This window comes from Pungitius pungitius, chromosome 21, assembly GCF_949316345.1.
Source record: "Pungitius pungitius chromosome 21, fPunPun2.1, whole genome shotgun sequence".
Lineage (NCBI taxonomy): Eukaryota > Metazoa > Chordata > Actinopteri > Perciformes > Gasterosteidae > Pungitius > Pungitius pungitius.
Genome location: NC_084920.1, coordinates 2254961 through 2267772, shown reverse-complemented (window position 1 = coordinate 2267772; position 12812 = coordinate 2254961). Strand labels below are relative to the sequence as shown.

The window sequence follows — 12812 nt, the reverse complement described above, 5'->3', positions numbered from 1 at the left end:
GCTCCAGCAGCAGATGGCGGACGGGCGAGGAGGAGAAAACAACTGTGGTCGTGGATGGCGGACCTTCGCTCATTTCGAGCGCCACTAAAAACCGTCCCAGTGAGGGGGGGGGAGGAAAAAAGGAACAATGGTGCGTGTGCGTATTTAGATCCACCACGGATGGCGTTAATGACAACGTGTGTGTGTGTGTGTGTGTCATTACGGCCTCGCGTTGGGCGTCGCACCTCCTATTGAGGCCCCTGAAGACAGAACCAGGCCCATTGAGCGCAGCCAATTAGTATGATGGCAGCAAACCCTCATCTGAATGATCCTTTCATCATCTGCCTGCCTTCAACCAAGTGGCTTCCAGCAGCAGCTGCGCCTGCCTTTGCAAAGCCCAAGGCCCTTGTTTGTTTTTGTTGGCGGGATGTCTTCTCCCCCCCCCACACACACACACACACACACTCCTGTCCCACACCGCCGACACACTCGCTCGATTCAAACCCTCAACCTCTAAATCCAATCAAAAGCCGATCCTCGGGGTGGGTTCTAAGCCCGCTCCCGGTTACTCTGTTTACACCAGGAGCCGAGGGCCCGTCGTTAGCATTAGCATTTGTATTGGAAAGTTGAACCTGGTTAGAGGAGAAGTCCTGGAGGAATTCCACGAGGTACTTTATGGGGTAGCCAGCGAGGTCGGGGCTTGCGTCTGTTTCAAGACGATCCAACCAGGATTGCGCCCTCGCCATCTGTCCATCTGTGTAGACGTGCTCGCGCGGGGATTACAAAGCAGTGTTCACCCAGCATCTGCTCGGGGTGGACGAGCCTGATCTACTGCAGCCACGCCTTTTACATTTTAATCAACGGGGCCGACATTGGACGGATCGACTCCTCCAAGCGCCATTACTGTGTGTAGGTGTGGTGCCGCTAGTGAGTTTTGGCTCCTTTTTGACCTCCCTTTTTCCTTCACTTAAAGCGTCTCAGGGTGTTTCACTGTAGTCCTTAGACATGACGGTGACCCATTAGTCCTCCCATTAGGGAGACGGCCCTCCCTTTCAAACCAATGAGTGTAAATTGTCAGTGTTTATCTAGCGTGGTTTTATACAATGCCCTGTGTGTCTTTTTGTGTGTAGTTGACATGTCACAAAGTCATTACCAAGCTTCCCCCTCTTTCATTTTTATTTAATTCACAAAACCTTCCCATAATGGATTCAGACATACTTCATTCCTTAGACCATCCCTCAAAGGCATCGATTTGCATTTAACCAGCAGAATAACTTGTGGATTTCTTGGTGTTTCAGAGATCCCAGTGGTCAACCCCACAGTCGTGGTGAGCAGCACGGAGGAACCAGCAGGTTAGTATTCGCCCACCAGCACCACACCCACCAGCACCACACCCACCAGCACCGCGCCCACCAGCACCACACCCACCAGCACCACGCTCACCAGCACCACGCCCACCAGCACCACGCTCACCAGCACCACGCCCACCTGCACCACACCCACCTGCACCACACCCACCAGTACCGCGGCTCTCTACGAGACGAACAAAAACCTTTTCATATTTCTGGACTTGAGTTATAAGGTGTGGAATAAATATTAATGAAGGGTGGGTCCGCTCTTTTGAAGCTTCGGAAAAGAGAACGAGCGCACCGGGACCCGCAGGATTTTTCCATTGTCTTAAAAAGCCGTCTCCCCCCCCCCCCCCCCCCCCTCATCCCCCCTTCCGCTAACCTCCAGCTAGCGGAGCCTCGCTGTGCAGGGGTGATCAGTTCAAGCTTATCTGGGAGAATTCGAGGAAGAGGAGAGTGTAGAAAGAGTGTTGGCACGTGGCTGAGGGAACATTTGTTCGGTCTCTCCCTCTAACTGCCCAATTTACTCTCCGGTCAATTACCCTCCTTTTTATTTTTCTTTCTGCGGCTGTTTTCGACTCGAATGGTGCCGTTGACTCGGACGTGTTGATTCATTAGCGGGTTTATTCCGCAAGTCATCACTCACTCTGCGGATCACGCCCCCCCCCCCCCCCCACACACACACACACACACACGTTGCCACAGATACTTGTACACAGTCTGAGGGTTGACGATGTCCACTATGGACGACACTGACATCATTTCACAGGAATTAGAAGGCAAAGCTTAATTTCTCATTATAGTCGTTCATCGCCGATTCACCTCAGGCCCCTTCCTGAACTACCATAGAACCCCCCCCCGAGGCCCCAGAAGGTTTTTGTGTGAGGGGCGGCGGGTGCAATTTGTCCTTGTCGTGGCACAGCGAGGGAGGGGGGGGGGGCGCTCAGAGGACCGAGGGCGCCGTGGGTAACGCTCAGCGAGCTCTTCTTCTGGGTCAGTGGCCCATTCGCCCCCCCCCCCAGAGCTCTCTTCCAGGTGAACGGCCAGCAGCAAGTGACTCTTCATGGGAAAACACACGCTGGTACCTTTCAGCCAGCCAATGTGTACCCCACACACACACACACACGCGCGCGCACATGCACACGCAATGGCGGTGATCTAATGAAATCCATGCGCAGCTCATGTGAACGCCGGCCTGTCACAGTTGCATGCACACTTACACGATAATGATCTGCACGTGAAACCGCAAGCGCACATGCAATGAAGAAAAAAAAAAAAAAAAAAAAAGAGACCTCAAGCGGGCTGTGATATTTATCACGGTGCATTTAAAGCATGTGAGTAATGCCCAGTGCGCACGCACACTCGCACAAATCCCTCCACACCTCTGCGCCCGTCCACAGCCACACCTCGGCTCATCGCTCCTCCAGAGTCGCCCTGTCTGGAGGTTATTGGAAGCCGCCATCTGCTCTCTGTTTCTCCCTCTCCTCCCCGTGTCTCTCCTCTCTCTTTTAGCTAATAAAATCTCCACCGCTCTGATATACAGCCAAGCCTCCGGGACGTTTTTATGAGGTCCTCGGGCCCCCCACCCCCGGTTTCTTTCTCCACCTTGCATTGCTCCATCCTTCTTTCCTTAAAGAACGAGCGATGCAACGCCCTTTCTCTCGGGGGCGACGACCATTTCCTCTAATCGGGTGTCGTTTCGCGTCCCTTAGTCTGGTTAGCTTTGGGACGCTCCGTTACTGGATGTGTTGAGAGGTTTGAACCACGGATCCCCGTCCGGGTCACCAGCAGGGTCAGCTTTTCGTGTCCCCTCGCTGAAACGGACTGGAACCCTGTTCGACCCGGCATTCTCCACATTGTCAGTGAATCAAGTTTGTTTCTAAACGCTTTGAGCTTCTCATAGTTTTGTCATTCAAATAAGTGGATTGTCACTGCTCCGGTAGCAGTAGTTACCATGAGAACAATTAAAAAAACACAAAAAACAATCAAATATCCTAAGCGATAAGGTACGAGAGGCTGCACTTTATCGTCCAATAATGTAACATCGTCCGGTTTGTTGCCTCAAAACGATCATTTGTGGGATTTCCGGGGGGGGGGTTACGCTGGATCTACCCGTGTTATAATTGTTATTAAATGCCATAATGACCAGAATTTAATTGAGTTAAGCCTGTCTTAGCTTTTTATTTCCCTCTGCACTCAGCTCATGGAAAATCCTTTTTTTGATCCCAGAGAAGCACACTTTAAATGCTTAGTTGAAAAAATACATATTTCAAGAAACAAACTATGTGAAATGGAATAATAAAAATGTGTGTGCTTTATTTTATGTGGCTAATCTCCAACTCTCGGTCATTGACTGTTGTACACAGTCATTTTAGGTTGCAAGTTAATTCAACTAATGTAGTAATTTGTTATTCAGGTCGAAGGTTAAGTTTGTGCCTTCAGGGATTTCAGGCTGCAGCCAGAGAGGGTTGCTGTCTCCAGTGCAGTTTACATATTTGTGTGTTGAACTGAACGAAGTCGCACACAGACGCGTGACAACTACTCCGAATTAAACCCGAGGGAGGGTTAGAGAGGCGGCCAAAAAGAAGAGCCGAGCCAAGAGGTTCATTTCAACTGTCACCACGGTCATTCCGACACCTCGTCCCCGGCGCTGCGGCTGGTCAGCGGAGGTCATCGCTCCGACGTGTGGTCTCAGTTGTCACGCTGGCAGCCAAGGTCTATCCACATCCGTGACCTGCTTACGCCGCGCTCTGTCTTTTCTCAAGCCCCCCCCCCCCCCCCCCCCCCCCGAAAACATGTCAAACTGAACACTTTTACTGCTCTGGTATTTTTCAACCGGCTGTTAAAGCGGTTTGATGTGTTGAGTTGTGCACAGAAACCAAGCCAAGATGTCCGACCCGATCCAGTCTCCCGTCGGGGTATAAAGTACAAATATGACCGTAAAACGTGTCCATGCATGTGCAGAAACAAGCACCGAGGGGTTCATTTGGATGGATACTAGTTATTTTCACACCCTATGACAGCTTGCGTGTCTAACTTTGCCTTTCAGATGTAGTGCTGCTGCTATTAAAGCATCACCTAATACACTCTAAAACCTAAAATGCAACCACACCTGATCTAGATTTCAAGTCTTTGGGTGCCATAAGGTGTGTACATGGATGTCGTTGAGATAAATCTCAGCCGGCGTCGCGTTGCGTGACCGCTGTCCGTGTGTTTTTGCAGATTGTGAGTCCTATTGTAAACCAGTGAAGGGCAACCTGAAGATCAACATGAAAAAATACTGCAAAAAGGATTACGGTAAGACATGGATGAAGAACCACAGTGGATGAATGCACTTTGTTTGGGGTGCTTTTCCTGAGTGTGTCTCGCCGAATGTGTCCCCAGCGGTGCAAGTGAACGTGCTGGACATGGAGACGGTCGGGGACTGGGCGAAGTTCTCCGTGAATCTGGTGTCGGTGTACAAGAGCCGCGGCGAGCCCTTGAAGCGGGGAGACAACGTCCTGTGGGTCCACATGAAGGACCTGGCCTGCAAGTGTCCCAAGATCCAGATGAGCAAGCGATTCCTGGTGATGGGCGGCAGCGACGGCGGGACGGGCCCGGCAGCAGGGCCCGGGGTCGGTCCCGGGGGCGGAGCCGGCGGTCCCGGGGCGGAGCACGTCGGCCTGATGGCCGATAAGAACAGCCTGGTGATCCAGTGGAGGGACGTTTGGACGAGGCGCCTGAGGAAGTTCCAGCGCAAAGAGAAGAAGGGGAAGTGCAGCAAAGCGTGATGGGACAGCTGTCCCTCCGTTGGCCACCGTCATGAACCCTTACCCCCCCCCGCCCCCGCGATCCCCCCTCTCCCTCCACGTCCTCCCCCATCACGGGGAACACTGCACATTAGAAGGACTGCATGTACCCTACCTGTTTCACGGACCACGTGTTGTGCATAATTGTATAATTATTTTTCCTTTTGTTATGTCGGTTGTCTTTTTTTTTTTTTTCTTGGTCCATTTGGTTTGCCTTAAAAAGGGACCATTAAAAAGGGTGTGAAGTGTAGAAGAAGAAAAAAAGAAACCAGACGCCATTCCCTCCCTCAACGACGACAGCGGAGAAGTCCACTCGCCCCCTGACTGCGACCCCCTCGGCCTCCTCTTACCCTCAGCGCTGTCTCCTGCCCTGACGTGGAAGAAAACACCACGCTTCTGCGGGGGGGCCTCATTCTGCAGCGTTTGTCACTGGCGGGTTTCAGTGTCCTGCTCACGTTGCACTGTTGAAACTCCTCGGATGCTGAAACCTTATGGCCTATTGGCCGTTGGGGTCCCTGCAGCAACTTCTGAGGACAGAAACTCTTGTCGGGCTCCCTTCGCAGGGAGCATTTCCCACCAGAGAACCTCCCCCAGAAGGCCCGTACAGAATAAAACTGCTTGTGGGGGCCGTTCATATCTGGAGGTACTGGAAGCCGCTTGCTCCCAGGAGAGTTGCTCTTCTTTGTCGCGGTCTCATCCATCCACATCCCGGGCCCCTTTTTGTTTTCATTTTCAGCAGAAAAAAAAAAAAACCCTGTTAGCATGCGTGAGTCACATTCCAGCCCCCCCCCCCCCCCCCCTCCGGGACTGCGCCTCCTCACCACTAGTCCCGCCCCTGAGCCGTTTGTCAAGTCGCGCAACGCCGCCGTGACTCATGGCTTGTCCCTCTTTCTGGAAGGAAAGATATAAGCGTTGTGGACACATTTCAGAACAATAGCAGTATGTCCAAGGAGACCTTTTGCTCTGTGGATTAATGTCTCCCCCCCCCGGGGGCCGCTGCCTTCCAGATGTTTGCGTGTGGCCGCTGTCATTTGCGTGTATTTAAATGTCTGAACATTTGTCCCGACGCGACGAAATGAGAGTTCCTTTCCATGCAGTAAAATGAAAGTTGGGTAAACAACATAATCGTGTTTTTCTCTTGACAAAATGAATGAGGCTGGAAAGGTTTTTTTTTTTTTTTTTTTTTTTTTTTTTTCAAGCGCTCACTGATTGTATTTCGCCACGAGAGGATCCTGTTTCGTTTCCTCCTGGGCTTTGTTGTGTTTGCATGTTTGTGGTTTTTGCTGGTCCATCAAAACCTTACGGTGAGCAACGAGAGCTGAACTAAAATGAACATGTTAGATCCACGTCCCCCCCCCCCCCCCCCCCTCTTTCCTACCCGGACACAGTCCCTGTCATCCTCTGCCAAACAACCAGAGTGCGTTTTTGAATTCAATTAAGAGACCATGAAAATCGGGACCAACAAAAACCACAGAGAGAGACGTCTGGTTGCTCTCAAGCTGTTTTTTTATCTGCCTCTTTTGCTGTTATTTGATTTTTTTTAAGGCACATTACCATTTATTTCAATGGCGTAACGCGATAAACACACAGATTTGAGGGGCACGACAAGCTAGCCTAGCGTGTTTTTGGTTTGTCATCCTTCCCAGAGTGTCTCTCCTCCCCCAAAACTCCCCCCCCCCCCCCCCATGACCCTATTTTTTTTGCACGTCGCGCATCCAGCGTCTTGTGACGAGTGACAGTAGTTTCAGTTGTTGTTGTTTTCCGCGTCTTCCCACAACGTTGTGTCAAACTGTGAAGAACAACACTCTTGGTGTCCGGTCTGATTGTAAAAAAAAATCGCCAAGCTTTTATGAATGTGGACGACCGATCGACGCCGTCACAAACTCTCTAAAGGAGAAAAAACACAACCCAAAAATGAGATGTCCCGCGTAGGACGTGCCCACCCCTGTTGGGATGAAGGAGCGAGGTGCCCACCCTGTTGGGATGAAGGAGAGAGGTGGCCAGATGTTGGGATGAAGGAGAGAGGTGGCCAGATGTTGGGATGAAGGAGCGAGGTGGCCAGATGTTGTTGGAAGCGTGATCCTGTGAAAGCTGTTTAGTGAGCCTCACAGGGAGGCCCGTCCTGTTGTTTTACTTTAACAGGCCCAGCAGCAACGGCTTTGCTTTCTTTCCCCCTCCCCTTCACATCATTTATGGCCTTCACAGGTGTGTGTGTGTGTGTATGTGTATGTGTGTCTGTGTGTGTGTGTGTGTGTGTGTCAAATAACCCGTGTACCCGTGTGTGATGCGCACTTGAACCGAAGGTGCGGCGAGGTAAGGGAGCTCTCATTTCAAGAAGAACCTTTCGGGGGGGGGGGGGGGGGGGGAACTGAACTTTTTGCCACTGTTTGTTTGCATTAACGAGCCTGTGATAAAGTTCTAGAATTGAATAAGCTCCCCCCCCCCACCCCCCCCTCGGCCTGATCCCCTCTTCCTCCTCATTCGCTGCCATCTCTCCTGTTGTCTTTTTTTTGATGTTGTAAATATGTAGCGAGCGGCCTCTGTTGCCCATCATGGTGTCTTCTGTGAGGCTCTGGCCTTGGATGACTCACGCGTGTGGATGTACAAACCAGATGATGTGATGTGGAAACCAGAAACATGTGCTTTTGTGATCGCGGCCAGAAGATGTGCTTCAGATATTACACAGAATGTATTCCTTTTCTCTTTTTTTTTTTGGTGTTATGCTGTTTCCAGACACCCGCCCCCGTTTTTAAAGTGACTTTGAGGAGAATCGAGTGGAAATGTGGGGCGAGCTGATGGGGGGGGGGGACCCTCCTCCTCCTCCGTTTTCCCAGAGAGCCACAAACACAACACCCCACCACTTTACTGGGAATGATGGTTCGTCAACTAAAGGGATTCTTCCCTTGGCTTCAGTCCTGCTCTTGCTTCTGATGTATATCAAAGTCTTCCTTGTACATTTCTCCTCTGAGGCAATGAACCACTGACTTTTTAATCTAAATGATAAAAAAAATAAATTATTAGTTAATGAGCTGTGTTGATCATCCGTCTCTTTGATTACGGTCATTAGCCTGAGCCGCGGATATAATGCGTGTGGAAGGTATATGATGCACGGGTGTGTTTCCACTCACACTGGGTCCCCCCCCCCCTTCAGACCAACATAGCAAGAGCTAAAGCTCTGTAAATAAACAGCCAGGACGAACGCACACACACACACACACACGCATGCACGCACGCACACACACACACGAGGAAACCCAACTCCAGAGTCCGATCCAGAGCAGGAAACTCCCGACTCTCCTTCTCTCCCCCGCTCGCTCACCTTCAGTCTCCTCTCTCCTCCTGGTCCCCCCCTCCCCCCCCTCGCCCTCTAACCAAACAGGCCAGCTCCACCCGTCCTGCCAAAGGTAAATTACAGGAAAGCCACCATTCATCATCCCTCTCCCCGGGCACTGCGGTCATCAAGGCTTGCCGGGATGGCACGGACACACACACACACACAGACGCACACACACAGACACACATCCATCGTGGACATCCCACCTTCCTTCTCTCCGTCCTTCACTCACGTCTGACGACCGCTCTGCATCTTCTGGCTCATCTTCTGCCGAGCGTTTGAACAGTTCTTTGCTTAAACGTGTGAAAGGATGAAAATCAACCCAGCAGATTTCAACGTGCACCCAATGTTCCTCCACGATTCCCCCTGCGCCAAATCTCTCATTCATTGTCCCGCTTTCCTCGGGTTGCAACCTGCGCCTTGTGCAGCGTTGCATATGATTCTCCCATTTGTCCCCTCATTACAACGTTAAACGTACAACTGCACGGCACAGATCAGGACAGTCACATTATGTCTTGTCCCTTCCCCTCACCGCAGGATGACCACTCAGTGACGAGATCTTCCTCTTCTTTAGAGAGAGAGAGAGGGGGGGATCTGCTGCTCAGAGCGCTGGAAAAGAGCAACCTCCCCCCCCCCCTCCCTTATTCTAGTGCACACACGCACACCACCTAGCGGTACACGAGGGAGGGGGGGGGGGGCCCTTACCAATTGTTCTTTCATAAGATGCCAAAGCGGCTTCATTGGCTTTAAATGGAGCCTCATTACCGCTGCGCTTCAAAGCTCAACAACGGCGTTTTCCAGCATGGGGTCTGCTTCCCACATCTTCTCTTTGCTGCTTTTTTGCCACATTCACGACTTTCCGTTATAATGATCTCCATGACTTATCCCCCCCCCCCCCCCCCCGCCTCTTTTTTTAATATTTTCTCTCCTCTGAGGCTCGTGTGAATGTCTGTGAACACTCATGTATGTCTGTCTGGGAGTGTGTGTGTGAGCCTGTCTGTGTGTGTGTGTGTGTGTGTTGGGGGGGGGGGGGTCACTAAGTGCATACCCCGACTGAAAACCCGTGAAAAAAAAAAATATATATATATATATGGCGAGAAATCTGTGCGGAAGATCATAAATATTCAGCGGTGAAGGCCGATCTCCTTCCCTCGCTCTCTGCTGCACGTCTTCCCCCCCCCCCCCCCCCCCCCCCCCCGAGTGAAACCAGCTGTCCGCTGGAGAGACACCACTCCCAACACGCGTGACAGTGACCACATCTGTCACCCCTTTCGATCTCCCCACCTCCCCCCAAGAGCACGTCTCACGCCTCCAAAAAGGAAACGTCTTCTTCTCGCTTATCTCTTAATCGGACCAGATCTCTGCGGCGTTAGAGGAGCGTTGGAGGCCGCTGATTCCGTGGTCCTTTTTGTGGGTCTTTTTCTATCGGAGAAAAAAACTTTATTGGGCCAGTGAGGGATTGCAAATGAGCGAGGAGTAAGGGAGTAATTTAAAACCCGTGTGGTCCCTGATAGGAGCATTGTGCAGCACAAGCCGGCTCCTAATCCGCCCCTCAGCTTTGTGTTTGATTGGGGACTGTTGAAAATGGGGATGAGTCTGCCTCTTCAAAGCCGGTAACATAAGAGGAATGTGTGTGTGTGTGTGTGTGTGTGTGTGTTAAGGTGATCACTAAAAGCGGCTCGTGTGCAGACGGACAAATGGAAATTACACTGGAACATTTTGCGTGAGCCCTTTTGTGAGTCGTCTCATTTTTAATAGCTTCGCTCCGTGGATCACAATCCTGGCCTCAGGGCCGTGTAATTAGTGGACTTTCACTTGAATATGATGTATAATGAAACCCCTTTCAACATGTTGCAGTGTTGGGGTTTGCCTCCCCCCCCCCCCCCCCCCCCCCGGAGGCTCTAATCGCATCTCGGTGGGCCGCTTGGGGGTCGAGCCTTGGCTTCGGGATGAGAGCTGGACACAGAAATCAGAGAGAGCATCTGGCCTTTGATTTCGGCCGTGGGTTTTGACAGGGTGGGGAGTTGTCAAAAAAGATGGATCTCCTCGCACTCTGTAGAAAGTTGGACCGCGCGCCACGGACGGAGAGGACTCTGCGCCCACCGGGTTAGAACCGCCGCGACGGGTAATAATCCATGGGACGTACGCGTCACGTGACCTGGAAGATGGAAATGAAACGGCTCGCATTGGGACGAGTTCCACATTTTGTAGGAGAAAGGTATTCTGGATGAATGGGTTCAAGGGGAGCATTATTCATCCGCGTGTCACACGTGATGACGGGCTGAAAACGTGGCGTCTGAGGAGGGTCCGTTCGGATTTGGCTTTGACTCCCATTGGCCGTCTCAGTGGATTAAACAGGAATAATTCGGTGGTGAACTCGGGGGCCGAGCTTTGTTAGAAATAAATCTGACTCATTCCTTGGAGCACATAAACCTGATTAATTTATAAATGGACAGAGAGTAAGATGTTTTGTACAGAGACTATAGAGCCTGGGGAGAATGGTGTCTTAAAGCATTTTAATCTCGATAAAAGCCCCGATTCAATTTTTCCTTCAAACGATCGTCCTTTTTAGACGTGAATTACTCCTCCATTTGTCTCCTTTTCTGTCTTCCAAGTTTCCATCCTTCACTGCCATTTCTCGCTAATAATAAACTAGATTTAGCAAGAGGGCCCCTCTTTCCTCTGGGCTCTGCACCCGGGGCGGTACTGTACCGTACTGCGTCCTCCGTCCACTCCGGGCCCCCATCTGTGGCCGTTTAGCACTAGCTTCCTCCGGTCAACATTAACTGCCCTAATTTGTCTGCCAAAAGCCCCCACTGATTGCTACCATGTGATGCCATGTGAAAAGGTGAGGGACGTCTTTACTTATCTGTGAAGACGGACAGGGAGCCAGAGCAAGGGGGGGGGGGTTGAGAGAGAGAGAGAGAGAGAGAGAGAGGATGACTTTGCACAATAGAGACCACATGACATGATGGGCACGAGACGGGGAGAACGGACAGCAACGTGCAACGAGTGATCCGTGCTGGTTTTGATGGTTTGCTGATGACAGCCCCCCCCCCCCCCCGAGAGAAAACAAAGTCAGCCATGAGTCCAGACTGGGACGTCATCGGGCTCCACGGTCCACCAGGACGCTTCAATGTCTGCAGGCCCTTTTTTTTTTTTTCCCCCTCCCAAGTTTGTATTCTTAACTTCTTAAGAAAAAGACCTGGGGGCTTTTTCCAGTGGGACTTTGGGTCTTTTAAGTTTGCGACAGTAAGACAAGTGGCGACCTGGCGGGGACAGGGGGGCCTCCATTTGGCACCAAAGCTCCATAAGGTCGGAGTGTACTTGAATTGAATTGAATTAACAGACAAATTGTATCTCATCGAGACGATGGCGCATCAGAACTTTGACTTCACTTTAAATGTTAAATCAAGGAGGCCCGAGCCAACAGAACATCTTCGTCTGACCCCAGATCGACACCAACAGGCATGTGAAGGACTCTCCCCCCCCCCACCCTCCCACACACACTATCAGGGCTGCCAGCTGTGGCGTGACCTGACAGCAGGACGTGGTTCTGCCAGGCGGATTCATGACAGATGATGACAGCTCTCGGACCATTCCCAGTCCACCGTGTCCGCCACGGACATTTGCACTTAAATATGTTGCTGCAGTACGAAAAATAACCGGAGAGCAGGGGATCTGATCCGTGGTGCCCTTTCTATTGCTTTTTGAAAGGCTTCACATTCAATCCCTCACTGGCTCAGTGACTTCTCGTCATTTACAGACTTTTAAAAGCCAACGTCAAACTGCGCGGCCGCACCTGACGGAGTCCGTCCACATTAACTCGCCCCCAGGTGATTTATTGAGGGGGGGTGTAGTGGCATTTAGAGAGAGGACCGCTTTTCCAGGGGGAATACTTCCTAAAGTCCCCCCCCCCCCCCCACCCCACCCCACACCTTCTCCTCCTCTTCCACCAGAGGACGTTCTGGACAACCAGGTCCTTGTGTCTGCCAGGGAAAGCAGGGTTTAGCCTCTTGGTTCAACAACACAGGCACCTGTGAAAATACGGGCAGCGCACCACGTATCAAACCAAATAAGCTGCCCTTGGCGTGGAGCGCGGAGGGGGGGCGGGGGGGCACGCACGGCTCCGATGACAGATGCCACTCGCCGGCCCCGCCCGCAGGCCCATAAAACACCTCGCCGGGGCGATGGCAGAGCTGTGGACCAGATCTGGGGTTTTTTTCGTGTCACAGAGGCACCGCCTTGTTCTCTTGTTCTGATTTCGGGCCTGTATGGGTGGCAAAGAACATTCTTTTTTTTCTTTTTTTTAATAAAGGACAAATTCCTGGTGAGTGCGCGTCACCGCTCTGGACCCCGAGG

At 51.7% G+C, this 12812-nt stretch overlaps 1 protein-coding gene across 1 annotated transcript in view; it reads left to right on the top strand.

The window, feature by feature from the left end:
- The window catches only part of ntn2 (netrin 2), a 29964-nt gene extending 22492 nt beyond the window's left edge, over positions 1 to 7472 (top strand). Inside the window, 3 exon segments of the mRNA XM_037463261.2 lie at positions 1278 to 1331; positions 4551 to 4625; positions 4713 to 7472. Coding sequence (XP_037319158.2) covers positions 1278 to 1331; positions 4551 to 4625; positions 4713 to 5098 — 515 coding nt within the window. The 3' untranslated portion in view covers positions 5099 to 7472.
- Positions 7473 to 12812: the final 5340 nt, after the last annotated feature.